Consider the following 21,785-nt stretch of genomic DNA (forward strand, 5'->3'; position numbering starts at 1 on the left):
ACAGAAGTCTCTGTTTGGCAATTACACTGGGTTTTTATGCAACAAAACCTTGGCTCCTAACCAGAAATACAAAAATAAGCACCTGCTTTGAGGCCACTGGGAGCAACATGTAAGGGGTTGGGGAGCAACATGTTTCTCACGAGCCACTGGTTGGGGATCACTGTTCTACAGCAATGACCCACGTGGCAGCCATGGGTGCCGTCATTTTGGATACGTCGCCAGAAAAGATAGGAGTGCTGTCAGGCGCTCCTCACAATTTCTTGTATTGACAGGTAACTCTGGGATTACTGGCTCTCAGAAAGTCTGGTATTAGTAGTCTAAAATGACAAATATGCCAGAAACCACCAAAAACCCATAAAATTAATATAAACTGCAAAAGTGCTCAGAGAATCATTTATATCAATTCATTTTTAGGATTTAGACCCCCTTCCCCTTTCAGTAAGGAAGTACCTGAAGTTGATTTATTGTTTGTGTTCATTGTTTTTTGAATTTGCGCTAATATTTTATTTGGCTCTTCTAGAATTGCTGGCACATCCATAATGGTAGCCCCCTACCTTGAAGAGGATCTCAGTGGTCATTGTGAAGCCGTGAGTAATGATTGGCTCTTCCTCTGGTGGCTTCCCCTTCCAGCAGTCAAGCTCCACACAACGACAGCCAGAAAGCAGCGTCTGTCTGTACATTTCAGGTGACGACACTCCAGAAAACTGACCAGCTGGAAGGGTGGAAATAAGAACTAAGTGTTGATCTTTTAGACACTGGAATTAGGAATATCTGATCTGCCATTAGTTTAATAAAAATAATATTTCAAAAACTTGGAAAGAGGGGAGTACAGCAATAGGAAGTGCAAACATGGCTATCATTCTAGTAGCCCATAGCTCCAGTTCTAGGCAGCTGGTTAAACAGTTATTATCACAATAAATGCTCCTGTGTATGTGGATCCCATTTGAATAGCAACACTTGGAAGGTTCATAACAGTTTTGCCAACCCTGTCCTCCAGGCTTCAGCTGTTTAATGAGATTTGAGTCACATTCCCTTTATTTGACTGAAGGACATTGATGTTGTTGTAATCTGCTGCCTACAGCCCTGAAACAGTAAAAAGCAACAAGGAACACAACCAGTACAGGCAATGGCAATGTCATTAAGTCACATTAAGTAAAGGTCCCCATACACGGGCCGATTATAGCTGCCGATATCGGTCCCTTGGACTGATTCGGCTACTAATCGGCCTGTGTAGGGGCAGAAACGAGCGGGCTGGCCGACCGATATCTGGCCTGAAATTGTCCAGCTATCGGTCGGCCAGGTTAGAAAATCCAGTCGGATCGGGGACCGCATCAGCTCGTTGATCCGTTCCCAGAACCGACTGCCCCATTGCCGCCTAAATAATCCGATCGGATTATATATTTTTTTTAACTTCAAGATCCCCGATATCGCCAACCCGTAGGTGGGGATATCGCGGGAAGATCCACTCGCTTGGCTATCTCGCCAAGTGAGCGGATCTTACTGTGTATGGGGACCTTAAGCCAAACCACTTTGGAGGATAGGGCATGGATATACAGGGATGGAATCTACTGTCCAGAATGCTCTGGACCTTGGGTTTTCTGGATAAAGGATCTTTCCGTAATTTGCATTGCCAAACCTACTAAAAAACAATGTAAACATGAAATAAACCCAATAGGATTGTTTTTAAAAAAAAAAAATGAATTATTTGCATTTAATATAGTGTATGGGAGATAATGGATAAAGGGTTTCAGGATAACGGCTCCCATACCTGTACAGTAATTAAGGCAAACTGTAAACATGTGGGTTTGTGTAAAAATCTATAGGTTTACAAACACTTAAACAGGTTTTACTGTATAACAACTATAACATTTAGGATAATACATAATGACAGAAGAAAGAGCACACATAATATACTGGGTGTCCTACTTACTGTATATAAGAATGAGAATATACCTGTCTGTACATTGGGTTACCTGTGAGGTATGTGTTGTGAGAGGAGTTGATGAAGTAGTGGGACAGAGGTTGGCTCATGTCTTGGTAGATGGGGATTTTATCAAGAGACGTAATGCTGTTCTCAGAGCCACAGAGGAACCAGACCATTCCTTCTGGAGACAGCTGTCCTAGAGCAGAGGAAAACATCAGTATATTGTGGTGACAATAGAATATACAAAATGTGATAAAGGAAGCCTTGGTTGGAATACAATATAACTTGTCTTTGGCTGACCATATAGTTTAGCAGGATTACTGGTAACCACAGGGGGTATTCAGTTACTTGGTGTTATGCCGACTGCCATTTAATCCCATTCAACACTGAGGGGGCCATTTACTAACAGTCAGATTTTTTTTTTCCAATTTGGATTTCTTAGCTCTAAAATCTTAATACGACAGTTTGCCAGCTACAATTTGACGAGATCAATGGCAGATGTACCTTCCCTTCCCTGGAGGATCTTTCTTTGGTTTGAAACTTAAGAGGTTTTTCAGATTTTTGACAACAATATGAAAAAGTAGAGGTTTTGGTGCAACAATTCAGTTTTGCGACTTTTCTGCGATATTTACCCGCAGGTACTTTTTCAGTTAAGACTTATTTGTAAATATCAGACATTTGTGGAAATTAGGGCAGATTTATCAAAATATGAGTTACAAGCTTAATACATAAAAACTCACCCCTGTTCTATTCATTCCTATAGGATTTTTAGAAACGTATTTATCAAATGGCGAACTCTAATATTCACCCACTGATACAAACACTTTTAAAAACCTCATGGGAATGATGGGACGGGATGTACCTGGATGTACCTGTATTAACCTCTAAACTCACATTTTGATAAATCTGCCCCCCACTACTTAGCCCCTTGGGTTCAGTATCTACAGTGGTACCTCTACTCAAAACTATTCACTTTTCCCTGCATGCTGTTACCGGGACCACCTCATGCTTGTTCCCTGCCTCGTGCCCCCCGATAATAATGTGTCTTTTAGTGACATTTGGTAACGGCTTTGTTGGTTCAGCGCTGTATCATGCTTTCCTCCTGGTCGCTGTTGGTAAAGTTTAGCTCATGGCAATCAGAAATAAATATGTTAAATGGTTCTACTGCTCTCTACTGGGAGGCCTAACAAATAGCACTTGAAGTACATGGGAATAAAGCAATATCTATATAGAAGAGCTAAGCTTCTCCCCTATAAAATATAAATAGATACAAAATCAGTAGAGGTGCCAGTTTAGTATCATGGCTCCCTAAAGTCAGCTAAATTCAGTAAGGTAACCAAAATCATTATCTTTTTTAGGTATTTACTACAAAGTGTTGAGATATATCAGTACAACAAACTATACTGTAAGGTCACCCACTGTGACCTACAGCACCTATATTCGCCCATTTGTGTCTGTTAGTTACCCTCCCATTCTACTGTACAGCGCTGCGTACATAAGTAGCGCTTTATAAATAAAGATATACATACATACATACATACATACATACCCAACAACCTGGTTTTACTGCCAGAAAAATATACATTATTATCAGGGTCATATATTGTTCCTAAAGGGGTTGTTCTCCTTTAAATTAACTTTTAGTGTGACAAAGAAATTGATTAAACAATTGGCTTTCATTTTTTAAAAAAACTATTTTTCAGATCCTGTTTATTTCTGCATTTTATGATAGAGATCTGGTTGCCAAAGCCCATCTCCATTGTAGCAACCCATGCTTGGAAACTGAAGACTCAGTGACCTAGGTTGGTCCATATAAACCTTCTGGCTGTGACCTCTGCCATTATATTATATTCATATTGTAGAAAGTCAAATTGTATGATCACATGAATTTTCTTCAGTAATTCAACTACTCAGAACTTCTTCATCTTATTAGAGAGACAAAGAAAGTCAACTACAGAACAGATTCGTAACTCACCTCTCTGCACATTAATCACGCTGGGTTCATATTTCTCTATAAGCCCTTGTACTTGCTCTGTCTTCGCAGGAGGAAAAATAAGCTCATTCAGGCGAGAATCCCTCTGCTTCTGGTTGATAAATTTGGTGAGGTGGACCTTGGTCATGTAGGGTTTGGCCTTGGAGTGACTGGATCCCAGGGAGAAATACAGGGATAATATGTAGTTTAAGTAATCAAACCTTTCAAAAAATGTATTCTGTATATCAAGATAGAAAATACTCATTCTATTATCCAATTATGAATTTCTGGTGGTCAGTTCTAAAGAAATAGTGCAGTTGGGTTGCTGATGTTCCCCAGGTTGCTATATGCACTAGGAACCTTTCACCCTCCACCCATTTGAGGTCTCTTTGGACAATATTTATTACCTACTACTTTAATTCTTCCACATCTCCCACTGATTTCCTGGATGGCATGTAGCCATTTCTACAAATGTTTCGGTCTCCTACAACCAACACTACATGGAAGGAGATAATACCTGGGAACTCTACACATTGTGTAAGGAAGATAAATAAAGGCAGCACCATCTTCATCTTACATAGAAGTCAGTTACATTATTTGGGTTGCAGCGATTATGATAAGTGCACAGTGAGCATGTTCTGTTTATAAACTCACTAAGAGGTAAAGATCTCATCAATCTCAGGCCGAGGGCAGAGCTGCATGAGGAACGTTCTGAAGACGGATTCAGGGAAATCCTCTGGGTTGATTGCATCATTCTGAAAGCAAAACCGAGACACTAAATACTGTCACAAACATGCGCTATGTATATGAAAACATAGAAAAAGTTGAACAATTATGGGTAACATAATCTTAGCCAGTTAAAGGATTTCTACAATAGATGAAGAACTTGTGTGCATCACGTATACATTTATATGTCCAAATTGCTTTTTTTCTACTTTTGTTGTTCTTGCAATACTCGGCAAGGCATATTCTGCTTTGCTGCCTTTTGACATAAAGAGGATTTGCATCTTTTAGTTAATTCCAGGGTCACCATCAGGTTGGTACACGTGGTACTGGTGTAAGGAAACCCTGGTAGGTGGCCTGAAGAACAATGACTAAGTTGGGTCTGGGATAGCCAGGCAGCAGGAGACCCATTCTGGCTGTACAGCGGAGGACCTATATGGCTTATATAATAGGGGCAGGGGTGGGCTATTTGGGCCAAGGTGATCAGTGCTATCATTTTCAAACCAAAAGTCAAACCCATTGTCTCTTTCCAACAAAGACACAAGATTGGCCAATGGGCATTTACCCTTGGCTGCCACGCCACCCTGATACAGTTATGCACCAGAAAGCAGCCCTTCTGCAGCTCATTAGCCTGCCTAGCACAAACCCTTATTCCTAAAAACACTGAGGTCTGTCTCCCGCTCACACAGACAGGGGTCTCGATCCCTGGAAAAGAAATAATCCCTACAGTTCTTGGCAAAACTAAATTAAAATGATCTGAAAGTGATTGCTATACTGTATTATTCTGCAAATATAAGGGGCACTTTCCCATTGCACTGGATGTTATGATATAATTTGTATTAAAAATATTGTGCTTTTCTATTACTATGGCCTTTAGGGACAATATCCTTTATATTGAAGTGTAAATGTTTTGGCAATTAATAAAGTCTAATAAATACAGTAAATAAACGTCATTTCATTGCATCATTAGCTCTTTTGGGTTATATGCACAAAGTCAATTAAACTCAAAGCAGTATTGCTAGTCTGTCTATATAATCTGCATACAGGGAACCAACATCCACTGCACTTACTTTGCCCTTTGATAGGTGGCAGGAGTTTAGCGCTTGTTCCACTCTCTTCCTGTCAGCGGGAAACATCTGAAAAAAACTGTCCAAGACAAAAAAAGGGGACATAAAGGAATGTTTTGCAATGAAAACCCAGGCAGGTGGGATGTTATAAATCCAAGATTAGATATATGCCTCATTCAGGCCTTGCACTAGAGGGGACTGTGGGAATCACTAGGAGTTGCAGTTCAACAACAGCTGAAAAGTTGTAGCGATACTGAGTGATACTGAGAGTTGAAGCACAACAACTTCCGGAGGCTTGCATCCTTACTATAACTGTAGTGCATTAAATGAAACCCATGTCTGGTCTGTATGGAATAGTAAAATACTCCTCACTGTTCTGAGTGACATGTGGTGTCTTTCTTTTATTTGTGTTTATGGTCTGTGGAGGTGACATTATTTGCCCCATGTAACATTATTAGCTAATTTAGATGTCTAAATTTTGCTTCTAGCCAAAGATTGTTGTAAGGTTCGCTGATGTTCACAAATCAAACAAACACAGAAGCTCCATTCCCAGAGCCCAATATGTTTTTTTTGCTGTTTTACTCATTTTCTGTGGTAGAACTAAAGGTGCCCGACGCTGGGTTTACCTCCCCCTACAATATGTAGGCACTTACTTGCGCACAGGAATCTTCCCCTCGGAATTCAGTTGTAGCTGCAGCTTGACATGTCTGTATCAAATGTGCAGAGACAAAGAAGGAGACTTGGATATCAAAACAGTAACTGAAGCAATGAAAATGTATTTAAGAGAGAAATAATCACCCCCATTTTTATCCAAGCCCCCCCATTTCCCCAACCACATTGGTGCCAGCAGATAAAAGCTGGCTCTGTACCTGCTCCCACTGTAATTGCTGTTTAAAGCAAAACTTACATCTTCTCAAAAAAGGAATACCGGCATGCGTTTGGCACCAGCGGGTTTGTGACAACTGACAGAATATCTGCGGCCCATGCCTGCAAGACAAGACAGGTTATAATGTACAGTAATGTCACTTTTGGGTTCAGATGTTGCACATCATGTTAGTAAAGTTGGGGTAGAAGATGATATGATGTTATAATTATTTGCATGCCTGCTACTTTTCCATTAAAATAACACAAACTTGTTTCCAGGGCCAGAGCTACGGGACAGAGCCTTGGTACTAACTGGGACCCCAGGGATTTAAGCTCTTATTATAACACAGCTGCCAACATCTCCCTTGAAAACGTAATTTTTTTATGTCCTTAGTCATTTATGTATGTTTTTTACCCCATGGGGGCCTCTAATACTGGCAGCCCAGGGCTAATGACCTCTCTGGCCTCCCCTGAGACCAGCCATGCTGGATAGAAGAAACTGTTCACAATTTCTTCCCTACTGCGGGCGACTAATGAACGTGAATCGCCAGTGGGATGGCATACGCTTCACTTCGGTGGGAGGGCATTTCGGGGGTGATTAGTTGCCTGCGGTAGTGAAGATTTATTGCAGGTGACTAATCTTGGGAATCCATTACAGCTAGATGGTATATTCCTATAAAAGTCTAACCCCCATATGTAAAAAAGGCACTAAGTTTGCCCAGCAGTAGTAACCCAGCAGGTAGAATTTACTGCTCATCTGTTTAAAAGCAAACATCTTATTGGTTACTATGGGTTACTGCTACTGGGTAAAATGAGTGCCTTTTTTACATATGGGGGTTAGACTTTTATAGGAATATACCATCTAGCTGTAATGGATTCCTATGGTTGATTCCATAAGACAGGTCTGTTGGTAAAGTCAAAACACGCATGCACCCCCAAAAGGTTTCTCCTGGTAAAACTCAAACTCAATAACTAGTGGTCACCAGCCACAGTGGTAAAGATGATACTTGATACCAATACATAACATAGAGGAAGGTCAGCCTAGAGGGCATAGAGCAATACAACAACCATTAAGATTAGGATTTATCTACCTTGCCAACATTTTCCTTGTAGGAGACAAAATTATGGAAAGTCAGATCCACCATGTCAGGCCCAGTTACAATAGTGAGGGCTTTGGCAAGGAAGTTGTTCTCAGGAAAGTCCAAGTTAAAGACCTCTCGTAGTTTCTGGCTCTAAATAGAAAGAAAAGAAATTCTGTGAGATCGACTAAGCACTGACCTAATCTCCTATGTCTGCCTGTAATATACAGTAATAGGCTGGGCCAACGCCCTATCCGTGCCACAGATAGCAAATGCCCCTGCCTTTGTTTCATGCCCACTGATTGATAGTTGGATCAACAATTCCAGCTGTGCTGTCCATAATATTAATAAGCATATAACTGGCCAATACACTAGCTGCAGATAAAATGCATTTCCATTTCCTAATGAGATTACAGACAGGAAATGAGAATATGTTTCAGCAGATGGGAGAAGTTCGTGTAAATGGCACATTAATATGGCAAATCAGCCTGGACCTACTCTGACTCCTGCTCTGCACTCATAACTGCTCATTCTATCCTACAGACAAGCACACAATAAAGAACATACAGACACAGATTAAATACATATTTGATACATATGTAGACAAGACTAGTTGGGCCATTTGGATCGTTTCCTCTGTTCTGTATATGTTCTGTATATATTTTTTCCGATTGACTGTACACCTTGAGAATTGTTTTATAACAAATGCAAACTCATCTACCTTTGTGTGTGTTTATATAGATATATATATAGTCATTTATTAGTATTTAGTATCTAATCTAATGGCTACACTCGGCAGGCCAGTTCTTTCAAGCTTGTTCCACAAACAGGAAGGTAAAAATATTGTATCTAGATAAATAGAATTTGGTTTCTTTAAAATATGTGCCATGGATCATTGTTATAAAGACAACATGAATATTGCAATAAACAGTATATATACTTATTATATTCATATCCTTTTAATGTGACACCAAAATATCCCTCTATTGTTTAGATAATAGGAGTAAATAGGAGTCAAACTTCAGATCTGCAAAGCAGAACGTACACAAAGGCAATCAATTATCAACAGCAGGTAATGAGTAAAATGCAAAACGCAGTGCAATCCACCATAGTTTTTTTTATTCACAGTGCTTTATATTTCAGAATTGTCTGAGAATTTTACACCTACCTTTAGATGCAAGAAACTTATGAGTAGCAATACAAGTAGTACATGGGTGGCAGTATGGCTTCATTTGGGCATTACCTTACCTGTATTTCCTTGCACAGGCCAAAAATGACTGGCAAAAAGCACTGATGGAACCCTGAACTTTGCAGATAAGTAGTGGGGTGCCTTTGCGCATACAACATTGCACTTTGCACAAGGCTTAGTGCTATGGGGCATTCACAAATCTTTTCTCTATGGCGTTCATAGGGTGCTCATTTGTGTAAGCCTTTGTGCTTTCAGTCTCAAGACAGCTTGACAGATGAGGCCTTACGTATTTCTGCCCCAAGGCAGTTTGATAAATGAGACTTCAAGTATATTAATTTCATAAGCACGATGCCTAAACCCATTACCTACTAATGCAAATAACTGATTTAGTGAATATAGAAATGCCTAAACCTACCTGCAGGTGGCAGAGTGGGAGAAGGAATTGTATGTCACGCTGATGCCTTGAGCAGAAAATGTTTTCTTACCTGGAACTATTCTGATGAATGCACAGGGGCAATTACTAGGCACGGAGGTGCACAAATAGAAAGTGACAGTTATGGGCTACAGTGTCTGCCTGCAAGCACTTCCAATCTGCATCAAACAGCACTAGGGTTGCTGCCTGGTCAGTAATTTACCAGCCTGGCCATAAAAATGCTGCTTGATGCCAATCTTATTAATAGGGAAAAATGATAAAAATATAGGAAGGTCGGTATTTTATTCCAGAAATAGTGGCAACCCTAAACAGCAGAGGACTGTAATTAAGTAAAATTAGGGAGCCTTCAATAGGGGCAAAGCTGCTCTGTCACTTTGGTCATTGATTGTGCTCACCCTATGGTAAATGTGCATCAGTCATTAAAGGGATACTGTCATGATTTTTATGGGGACTTTTTATATCTAAATTACACTGTTTACATAACAAATAATTTGCTTTACCACTTCAAATTTTATTCTATAACCAACTAATATATTTTTAGCTGTAATATTGGTGTGTAGGCGCCATCTCAGTGCATTGTGCCTGAGTCTGAGCTTTCAGAAGGAGCCAGCGCTACACATTAGAACTGCTTTCAGGTAACCTATTGTTTCTCCTACTCCCATGTAACTGGAGGAGTCCCAAGCCAGACTTGGATTTCTTACTATTGAGTGCTATTCTGATACCTACTGGGAGCTGCTATCTTGCTCCCTTCCCATTGTTCTGCTGATCGGCTGCTGGGGGGGGTGGGGGGGGGGGTGATATCACTCCAACTTGCAGCTCAGCAGTAAAGTGAGACTGAAGTTTATCAGAGCACAGCTCACATGGCTGTGGCACCCAGGGAAATGAAAAATATGGCTAGCCCCATGTGAATTTTCAAAATATAAAAAAAACTCTTGTGTTTTTGAAAAACGGATTTCCGTGCAGGATTCTGCTCGAGAAGCTCTATTAACTTGTGACAGTATTCCTTTAAATAATAATACCTGGGATTGGCTCTATAGGGAAGAACCTGTATGAATGGACTCGGAGTCTTGGAACTGACAATAATCCTTATATACCTTCCACAGACGGTGAAGGGCCCAGTGAGAAGGCAAAATGGAAATAGTAATCACACAGATCTCTCCCAGGAGCAGAGTCTCAGTTTCATCAGAAAGATACATGGCTTACACCTCTCTCTGATTAGTGCATTCCCCACGGGTTGGGCCCTTATTGCATTAAGTTTTCTTTTCCAACACATGAGAGAATTTCCCTAGGGTATGACCTACAAGCTTGTACCTAAGTCTTGGCCATCTGTTCCAAAGCCGTTTTGATTCTGCAGTGAAACAGCTCATTATCGAGCATTATTTACATTGAGGCAGCAAAACAATGCATTTGGTGGAACTGCAGCTCCCAGAATCCTTTTATTTTTAAGCAGACAGATGATATTGTCCTCAGATGCTGTTTATAATGTAAAACTATGGTTCCCAAACTATGGGCCAGGTACCCTCCCCATGTATGGGCTTAAACTAGCGGATGGGGGGACCCTGCCTGGAGAACAGTTAGGGTAAGGTTTAAGATGAAGGCTTATTTAGTGTCCTGGATGCTCATGCTAAAGGTCAGAAAAGAGGTGAGATGTGGGCTGAACACTTATTTGCACCCCTAGATTAGAGCTACCCCCTGTTTCCATTTAGTGCTTAATTAACTGACATACTACATATTCATGGGCCATATTATGTAAAAATGACATTCTGTACATAACAGATCATGCAGCCCCTATATAGGCAGGGGCCCACAGAAATGCAGGGGCCCCATTTGGCCCAATGTCATCTGTTTGGACAGCGCTGTGCAATATATGCGTATACTTATAATAGGTGCCCTACCATTTATGGGACCACAGATGGGGGCTTGAACTGAAAAAGTCTAAACCCCACTGATGTAAATGACCTTTATGTTAGGAGAAGCGATTACTGTGAACTCTTTATTTCTTATTGCCAATAATGTTACATGGGATGGGGAAATATCATATGAAAAGACAAAATGAAATTGTCTTATACATATATATATACTGTATACACACACACAATGTTTTTATTCACATGTTATGGGTGCATTTATTTGGTATGTTTTAGGTCCATTTATTCCATTCCCATAGATGGCAGTCAGTGTTTCCTATGACACAAATGGCTTTCAGTGAATATTTAGCAATTCAGAGTCACCAGTCGGCAGTGCCTGGACTACAAACTGCCCAACATCACTACGGTTGCCATTGCCTCCATCTCCTCTAGTTCTTATCATCTATATCAGTGCTGTCCAACTTCTGCGGTGCCGAGGGCCGGAATTTCTCTCGCATACATGGTGGAGGGCCACTAATGGAAGCCAGTTGTGGCCACTCCCCCATTTTAAACCACACCCACTTCAAACCACACCCATTTTATCACAATGGTCGCTGCAGGGATATCAATCATCATTCATATGTTAAAGAATTAAATTGTTATATTAAGACACACCCTTAAATCCATATGCCTCCTCCTCCCCTGTGGATAGTACAGCAACCCCCATCACATAATTACACACCTTAGGGACCATTTAATGGCTATTTCCAACTGCTAACAAACTCCCAGAACAAACCCCTGCCAGGTTAACCTCCCACAGGCAGCATAGGGTAGGCAGAGTATGGCACACACAGACAGCACTCTGCCTGTCCTATGCTGCCTGTGTGTGCCATACTCTGCCTGTCCTATGCTGCCTGTGTGTGCCATACTCTCCCTGCCCTATGCTGCCTGTGTGTGCCATACCCTCCCTGCCCTATGCTGCCTGTGTGTGCCATACCCACCCTGCCCTATGCTGCCTGTGTGTGCCATACTCTGCCTACCCTAGGCAGCATAGTCCAGGCAGTACATACAATGTCTGAGATGTGAAGAGGTGAACAATATGGGTGATTACAACCTGAGCCTGAGGTGTGAACACTGCAGGGGGTGAGCAATGCAGAGATTAAAAGGTGTGAACAACACAGGGGATTAAATTTTTAAACAATACAGGGGGATTACAGCCTGAATCTGAGGTGAGAACCATGCAGGGGGCCAGTTAATCTCAGTACTGATACCATTTAAATCTTACACAAAGGTAAGCCATCAAAGCAGTCAGACAGGTGGGGGGCCACACAGAGGGGGGTCGAGGGCCGCATGCGGCCCGCGGGCCGCCAGTTGGACACCACTGATCTATATGATGTTTTTACAGCTGTTACTTTCATCCATCAGGTACTGCATCCCAAGCAAGGGAATCAGCGTATCCCAGGAGATTTAGGGCTTAACTCCACAGATATTTTTCATCAGACTTTGTGGCACAGATTTAATCTGATCCTCCATGTAACACAACGCAACAGCACAAGAATTTGTAGGATCCTACATAATCTGATCTCCATATACTATAATGTAATGTTGCATCGGATAAATGTAGTTTATACATTTGATTTTTGTATCAGTCCCATTATATTTTGCACAACTACACCCGATTTGTCGCATGCGTTTTGTCGATCTGACGCCATCCACGAGAAACCGTTTAGCCCTTATAGCCAAACAAGCATTCATTAGACAGGTGTATTTGTATATATGCGGCAAGGGCAAAGCTGATACTCATGTAAATATGGAATCTCAGCACCCACGGGTAACCACAAACATTTCACCCATAGACACTGTCACAACACAGAGCAGCTGCTCCCCGGGAGATGCACAAATTCATTCCAGATTTCCCTATTTGCCTCTCCTGTGCAAATCTGAACTGGATTCATGCCCAACTATGCAAATAATAATAAAATGATAAGTACACGCATCAAGTAGAGTATCAGATCATTGTGTGCAGAATTCAGCGGGGATGGGATTTAGCCAATCCCTACACAAATGTGTATTAGTATGGTTAATACTGCAACCATTATTGCAAGGTTTGCTATGTATGTATGTATGTATAACTTTATTTATAAAGAGCCACAAGGGTACGCAGCGCTGTACAATCTTACAATATACACAATTACACACAGGGAGGACAAGTGTTATAATAAATACAATAAATAAGTATAAATACACAGGGAATAGGTGCCATGTGGTATGAGACAAAGTAGGAAGGAGGTCCCTGCCCCGTAGAGCTTACAGACTAAGTGGTTGGGTAACATACAGGCACAAATTGGAAGGTAAGAGTGCTATGAAATGTTCCAAGTGGTGGAAACCCAGAATGTACTAATATAAACACAAAGGGGCACATTTACAAAAGCACGAACGCTCCGAGCGTATTTTTGCCGATTTTTTTCGGGCGTCCGCACAACTTTTTTGTATGGCGCACGACTTTTTCGTACGGCGCACGACTTTTTCGGACGTTTGCATGAAAAAATCGGAAAGGTTTTACTGCTGTTTACAATGGTTCGGTACGAAAATTTCGTGACTTTCGGATCACCAATACGATATTATCGTGACTAATACGATTTTTTCGTAAGCATTTTCGTGATATTTGCGATCTTATGAAATTTTCGTTTCCAATATGATTTTTTCCCATTCGTGATTCGGATTCGTGGATTAGTAAATGTGCCCCATAGTGTACCTTTCAGTGTTGCTGATTGTTACCCTGGTACTGTGAGGAGCAGGCTACTAGATCCCTTTTTCCCTAAACAGGTAAATTTGGATAGGACTGAACCCCCCCCCCCATATTATCCTTGCATTTCAGTCTCCCCAGATGGATTTTTTTAGTGTATACCTTTGGAGCTTTGGCAAATTTTCCAAATCTGGTATCTCTGATGCTTGTAAGTTCGACAAATTCCATTTCCTATAAAATAAAAAAAAAATTCTATTGTTATTTCAAATTTAAAGATATACCTTTAACTTTTTCTTTGTTACAGAGCTCTATAAAAGTCTGGGATTGGGAATTCAATTGGGCAGGAAATGTTCCCAGTGAGCTGTGAGATGCACACAAGGTATGAAACCTGCGCAAGTAGTATGTAAGTATGGGATCTGTTATCCAGAAAGCTCTAAATTACAGGATGGCCATCTCCCATAGACACCATTTAAATCAAATAATTCAATAATTCAATTAATCTGAACTAAGAATTAATCCTTGTTGGAAACAAAACACTCCTATTGGTTTTATTTAATGTTTAAATTATATAGTAACCTTAAGGAATGGAGATCCAAATTCCCAAAAGACCCCTTATCTGGAAACCCCCAGGTCCTGAGCATTCTAGATAACAGGTCTCATACCTGAACTGAGAAGCACACAAACCATTTCTGCAATATTATATTGCGGTAAATCTTTCACCATTAGAATCGCACCAGTACATCATTATATATTAAATTTTCTGTGCTGTGATATTGATGCCAGATTACTTATGTAACAGGGATGGGCAGTGCAGACTCCCTCCCCAAACCTTGCAGAAGGACTATGTGAAGAGATGGTGGCTGTGGGCAGACTCTGCACAACCGTGGGTAGAAGAATAGACACGGTTGGTCTGGCCTGCCAGGGTACCAAGGTATCTCTAGGTGGGCCAAGGCCCTAACTAGCCCCTGTAGGATAATACCCATCAGTACTTTATTATGTACAGAAGAGAACTATGCTATTTTGAATGTGTTGTAACAGTGGGCCCCAGAGGTAAGGTTCTCCGGTGGGCCCTAGGAAGTCCACTTTGACAATGAGAAGAGGAACTTTAAATAGCAAACCAGAGATCATTTTAACATCCTGTTCCTTATAAAAAAAAAGAGGCCCACAACTGATTACAGTGGGATATTAGCAAATATAGAGGCTAATTTCCCCAATAGAAGGCACAGCATTCTAACTTGGAGCTCCTAAATCCCAGCCACACACTATCCTTCTAATTCATTTGTTATGCAAAAAATGTAATGTTTCTATGTAAAAATCTTTCTTTAACTATTGCTACTTCTGTGTACATCTGTACTTCACATTTAAATGCTGGAAAGTCCATCTTAGAAAGCACAAACACAAAATATCAAAGGTTCCTCGAGCACAAGTACCTAATGCAAATGCTGGACTCCTGCGTTGCTTTGTGACTGTGGCATTAGACTTAGAATGAAGTAACTGGGGTTTTGGATCAAGGAATGCTGATCTGAGTTATTTTAATGGATCCCATCATCATATAACGCTCCTCATTCTAAGAATAATATTTCATTTTTGATGATTACATTATGGTGTTATGTCCTGTTTTCTCTTACAGATTCACATTGGGGGCAGATATGGACTTTTATTAACCCTAACAAATGAACTGTAGCTCTGCAGTGAATGTGGCTAGCGATGGGGGGGGCCTTTTCACTATTTTGCACAGGTGCCCCCTGCTGACTGTGCCCTTCTTGATTCACAAGGCACAATGGCACAAAATCATGTTTGCTGCATTTATGCTTTATAATTTATGTTTTAGAATAATTTAGAACAGTGATCCCTAATCAGTGGCTGAGGTGCAACTTGTTACTCCCCAACCCTTTCGATGTTGCTGCCAGTGGCCTTAAAGCAGGTGATTATTTTTTAATTTCTGATTAGGAGGCAGGTTTTGGTTGTATAAATACAGGTGTACTGTCAAACAATCTCCTGTAGGCTGCCAGTCCACATAGGGGCTACCAAATAGCCAATCACAGCTCTTTATTAGTCACCCCCTAGGAACTTTTTTCATGCATGTGTTGTTCCCCAACTTTTTTTTTTATATTTAAATATTTCTCACAGGTACAAATGGTTGGTAGATAATGGTTTGGTTAGATAATTGCATTTTAGAAAACTAAACAATCAGACGCCCTCCAGTGGTTATAATCACTAAACTCAGACCCACAGTTTTCCACAGGCACATTTGTCATTGAAGAGAAACACTAGCCTGGGGCCTGGGGTTAGAGATTATCAGGGCTGGAACTAGGGGAAGGCAGGGTAAGAATGTGCCATGGGTTTACTGGGGGGGATGGGGGGGGGCACAGAAGGCAGGAGGATAAGGAAAGGAAACAAGTGAGCAACAGCCAAGAAGCGGGAAGTTGAGTTTCTGGCTAGCACTGGCCTTAAGCCCTTTAGTCACGAGCCCAAGCCCTTTAGTCATGAGCCCAAGCCCTTTAGTCATGAGCCCAAGCCCTTTAGTCATGAGCCCAAGCCCTTTAGTCATGAGTCTATGCCAGTGTGTTGGCAGTACTGACCAGAACTACCGTTAGGCTTGTACGTCTGAATATCAGGGTTGTAAACCATATTAATATATCAACGATTAAGTATAAAAAAATGATAAAAACATATTTCATATTAAGGGCTAGCAGAAAAAGATGAGGAATGTTGTTATTTCCCAGACCTTCATATTCAATCAATTAGGAGTCCAGAAATAGATACAGCATTAGTAAATAACCATTCCCTATCTCCAGGGCTCTGCTGGCTCGACTTGCCAAGGACTCATATGTGCTCATATTGCTGTGCAGCAAATCTCAAATGAAGAGGTGGAAATAACAGTTTCTTCTCCAGAGTGATTACTGTAGAACTATGGTATCGTTTACTGGGACTGGGGAGAGAGGCAGCAGAGACAAGAAAGGAAATAATGATGCAAGGTCTGTGGTGAGCAGCAGAGAGGGGAAGGAGGGTTAATGTTGTTACGCCACCAAGGCAAGTACAATTAAATAGCAGATACTGACAGGAGGGTTAGAGTCATCTAGCAGCATAGGGTAAGGCAGTCTCAAGGCTTATATCACAAATGGAAAGGTTATAATGTTCTATGTGGTAGAGTATTATGATCCAACAAGAAACAATAAAACATATGTATAGGCAGCTACAGGCAACACTTAGGGGCTAATTTACTGAAATCAGTTTTTTTCTGGCCTTGAAAGTCGTATAAACTCGACATGATATAAATTTGAATGAAACTCGATCATTGATGTAATGATCACAATAATGTCACAATAATGCTGTTATCGGTCGTATGTCAGTTTCAAGTTTACATTAGAAAATCACTAATTTTTAGAGCTGAAAGTATCTTTTAAATTTTAAAAATTCACGTTTAAACGGACGTTCGTTTCCATGAATACTATATATTTTTCCCAAACAGGAATTGCTCCAGCGGCCATTTTAGGAGCATTGGCACTCATTCTTGAAAAACAGTAATGTGTTTAAGTTTCACTTGAAACTGGGTGAAACAGAAACCAATAAGGGGATTAACTGACTATTCTATTTCTCTGCTATTCTAAGCCTCCATAGGACTCAATGGTACTTGACAGACAATAAAAAAGTTAAGTAAAAACTCAAGTGTTTTGGAAATTTTCCCAGGTTCATTACTGATACATGCAGGGGAAACCAGACAGTGGTCTGTAAAATAATCCTAAAAGCTACTTAATGCAGGGGTGTAAAATGTTAGTTGTTGTGTTAATAACAGCTGGAGGTCAAACATCCTTGCTCTAATAAGATGTGACCAGCTTGCAGCAGTCTATCCTGTAGAGCAAAAGGCCATAAATCAGTGCATTATGTGGACACATGATGGGACCAATATAAAATGAGAAAGAGATGGCATATCCTGGTCAGGGACTGAGTCAGAGAAAGTGAGGGAGGGTTCTAATGTGCCACCTAGATGAGTGCCTCGGGGGTCTGGATGTAGGGTAACATTGTTGACAGTGATACCAAAAAGAGACAGAAGGGGGTTCAGCTGAGAAGACAAGAAGCTCTGCCTGACTTATATACACTGACTGTGGGCTCCTATGGGAAATATGGTTTTTACTCAAGAAAATTTGTCACCAGTACTAGAAAATGCACCAAAATAAACAGATATTTGAAAAAAGCAGGAAGAAATTACTGTTTGTGAAAAGTAAAAACAAAGTTTGGAATATATATATATTTTTTTTAGAATAGACAGAAGTAGTAATTCACTGAACCCCCTTCTGCAATGCATTTTCCCACCTCAAGCAGAATGCTGAGGAGGTTGCAACACATTTATGAATTCTCATGTTCTGTGGATCTCAGTTAGCAGATGTAACCATGTATGGTCAACTGAAGCACTGGGAGCGCTCGGCTTGTAATTAGACCAGTGCGCAAGTTGCCAAAGCTCTTGTGAACTGCTCTCCACACTAAGGAGCCTTAGGGGCCAGAACACCAAGGCACTGATTTACTAACATAACATGCACCGGCCCAGTTACCCAAAGCAACAAATCAGATCTTTGCTTTCACTTAGTAGAAATGTTTAGAAACTCTAGAAATAGTAGGATGGTCAAAACTAAGTTTGGGCTAGTTGCTATTGGTAACTGCACTGGTACTTACATTAGAAAATCAGCTCTCTAGTCCCACTTCTGGGAGTTGTAAATCTCCCAGAGTGCAGTTTTATAGTGCAGCATTGCTATTGCCTGTCTCTCAGTGTCACTGCACAAACTGGGAAAAAGTGTCACTGTGTGGCGCATTGTGCAAATAGCCGCAGGCTGCTCGCTAAATCTAGTGGGGCCTGTGTTAGGCCATGCCAAATTCAAAAGGGTGCACCCTACCTGCTCTGTGTGCACAAGGAGGTGCGGGCCGCTTCAAGACAGGCCTGGGGAGCCCTCTTGGTGCTGCTCTTTTCTACTGAGCACTGAATTTTTGATTAATCACTCCCTGCACAGAGCAGCACTACCGTGGGAGCAAGTGCTTTTATAATGAGCCCCTTAGTGCTCTTGTATTCCAGGAGTGCACTTACCCATATTTCTAATCTTTGTACAGGTATAGGACCTGTTATCCAGAATGCTCAGGATCCAGGGGTTTCCGTATAAGGGATCTTTCCGTAATTTGGATCTTCTTCATACCATAAGTCTACTGAAAATTCATTTAAACATTTATTAAGTAGGATTGTTTTGCCTCCAGTAAGGGCCAAACAATCAAATTAGCCTGATATTGCCCACCTTAGGGAGAAGACCTACTCATTTGGCGATTTCTAATCAGCCTTATATTGTGACATTTATATTCTATATATACAGTATATTGTGCATCAGCTCCTAAGCTCAGTAAGTGACAGCGGCACAGAGCATGTGCAGGGAATCAGCAGAAAAGTAGGTGGGGGGCTACTGGGGCATCTTTAGGGGCACAGATCTTCCCTGCTAAAGGGGTGTAGAACATTCTAGACTGCTTTTTTAGTTAGGCTTTAGTTTCCTTTAAAGGGAATGTAAACTTAAATATTTTGTAAAAATTAAAGATTTTGCCTAATAAAATAAAAATAATTTTATTTTTAAAATGCCAGCGGTTTTAAAGTAATCTTCAAAAGTATTCACAGTTACAATAGCAAGATATGTCTATTATTTTCTGTGCTACTATCCGATTCCAGCAGCCAATATTCAGTTTCTAGGAACAGGCCTGGATTTGTGGCAAGGTCCTTGTCTGTGTCACGCACTAAATTGCATAGAAACTGCCATTACAGCTTATATAATACAAGCAATGGCTGGTGAGAGGCAGGGCCAATTATATCAAACCCAGCTCATCTTAATGTTTTGCTGAATATTCTCTTAGCCAGACACCCCCAGCTAGCAATGGTAAGGATACTGATAAAGCAACACAGAAAGAGAAATGCCTTACCTTGCTTTGGAACGTCCAGTACAAGTAATAGCCCTTGGGATCGACACGTAGTATAACAGGAGATGCAAGTGATGTTTCCTGAAGAAGAATTACAATAAATGAATAACAGCTTCATACAGGCAAAGCTCAGGTATAAGAATATGAAATGGGTTGGACATTCCACCTATATGTGCTAAATTCAATTTTATCTATTTAAAGTAGAGCTTTATCTGTAACACAGATATGGGACCCACATATTCAGCTTTTTGTTTACCAACCCTCCAGTTTGAAGTTTCAGCAGCTACCTAGTTGCTAGAGTCTTGTTTGCCTTAGCAACCAGGCAGTGCTTTAAATGAGAGCCTGGAAGATGAACAGGAGAGGGCCTGAATAGAAAGATAAGTGATTATAAGTAACAATAGCAATAGAATCGTAGCCTCACTGAGCAATACTTTTTTAAAAAAGAAAGACAAATTATTTAAAAACTATGAAAAAACTAACAAAGACCAATTGCAAAGTTGCTAGGAATAGGCCATTCTATAACATACTAAAAGTTAACTTAAAGTGGTTTGCCATAATGTATTAAGATACACAGCCATACTGATTAGAGCAGTGATCCCCAACCAGTGGCTCGTGAGTAACATGTTGCTCACCAACCCTTTGGATGTTGCTCCCAGTGGCCTCAAAGCAGGTGCTTATTTTTGAATTTTTGGTAAGGAGGCAAGTTTTGGTGCCATAAAAACTAAATATAATGCCAAACAGAGCCTTCTATAGGCTGCCAGTCCACATAGGAGCTATTACGTAGCCAATTATATCTCTTATTTACACCCCCATGAACCTTTTTCAAGGTTGTGTTGCTCCCCAACACTTTTTCCATTTGAATGTGGCTCACGGGTATAAAAGATTGGGGATCCCTGGATTAGTGTAGAACAGAACTGACGCCAGGTCCCACACTTCAATATCTCCGCCACCCCCAACCCTCAACCAGGGTTGCTACAACTTTCTATAACTAAAGTCAAGACAGGAACATTTTTGTGGTTTTATGCAAAGCATAGTTATGACACTGAGTCTGTATTTCATTATTGTGTGGATGTATTGAGCAACAAACATACCCAGTACTGCCTTAAATATGGACAAACGCTACTGAGAAAGCCTGCAGAGCTGCACCCCACCAAAAGGGAAGCCTGACTAGGCTTAGGGTCACAGTGATGGCAACACTGGCAAGGTACATAGAATGGTGGCATTTTGGAAACCTCTGTAGAAGGGCAGTTCACCTTTAAATCAACCTGTAGTGTGATATAGGTTGTAGCCTAATCTAATGACATTTTTAGTTGTTATTTATTTTTTTATACTTTTTTATATAATCTCTTATATCAAGAGTTTATTCATCAAGAACAGGAGAGCCAAGATTTAATAATGCTGTAGCTCAGATAATTCCTTTTAATTGGTCTGTAGAAGCCGGACACAACAAGTTGCATATACACAATGAAATGATAACCAGATACATGTTTTGTTTCAAGCTGGGCACACAAACATCTACTGATTCATTAATTTCTGAAATGGACTGTATGAACATTTATCTCTTTTTAACATTTAACTCTTGGATTAATTGAACTGGTAGATTGGCCAGAAAAACACGTTGGCAAAAGTTGGCATAAGCAGAATGGAAAAGAATGAGGCTGCATGTCGGCATAGGTATCTGACTGATGGGTTGAACAGTATATGCCTACCTAGCCTGCAGGTTGAATAGTCAGATATATGGGCAACCAATGTAGGACCTAGAAAACTTAGGGGATTCTAAGGGCCTGAGAGAGGTTGCAATTGTTGTTTTATGTGACAGAATGTGGGGGAAGTGATGCTCAAAGGCTTGTCTTGTACTGTGGGTCTCCATTTTCTGCCCTTTGGGAAGGAAGTCCGTAAATGCCAAAAAAACCCATTATTAGTTTGAATCACTATAGAGTCTGGAAACATGCTAAAAATCAATATCTAACTTCAGTTGATTTGCTTACTAGCAATTTC

The 21,785-nt window shown here is 40.7% G+C and overlaps 1 protein-coding gene across 2 annotated transcripts in view; it reads right to left on the bottom strand.

Moving 5' to 3' along the window:
- The window catches only part of plcb2 (phospholipase C beta 2), a 43,985-nt gene that overhangs the window by 16,027 nt on the left and 6,173 nt on the right, over positions 1 to 21,785 (bottom strand). For both annotated transcript variants that reach the window (XM_031891635.1, XM_018096930.2), the window contains exons 2-11: positions 19,791 to 19,868; positions 14,007 to 14,075; positions 7,642 to 7,782; positions 6,594 to 6,673; positions 6,340 to 6,393; positions 5,690 to 5,765; positions 4,551 to 4,651; positions 3,900 to 4,066; positions 1,974 to 2,120; positions 555 to 712 (exon numbers count right to left, since the gene is read on the bottom strand). In XM_031891635.1, coding sequence (XP_031747495.1) covers positions 555 to 712; positions 1,974 to 2,120; positions 3,900 to 4,066; positions 4,551 to 4,651; positions 5,690 to 5,765; positions 6,340 to 6,393; positions 6,594 to 6,673; positions 7,642 to 7,782; positions 14,007 to 14,075; positions 19,791 to 19,868 — 1,071 coding nt within the window. The remainder of the gene's footprint in view (positions 1 to 554; positions 713 to 1,973; positions 2,121 to 3,899; positions 4,067 to 4,550; positions 4,652 to 5,689; positions 5,766 to 6,339; positions 6,394 to 6,593; positions 6,674 to 7,641; positions 7,783 to 14,006; positions 14,076 to 19,790; positions 19,869 to 21,785) is intronic.

Source organism: Xenopus tropicalis, chromosome 8, assembly GCF_000004195.4.
Source record: "Xenopus tropicalis strain Nigerian chromosome 8, UCB_Xtro_10.0, whole genome shotgun sequence".
Taxonomy (NCBI): domain Eukaryota; kingdom Metazoa; phylum Chordata; class Amphibia; order Anura; family Pipidae; genus Xenopus; species Xenopus tropicalis.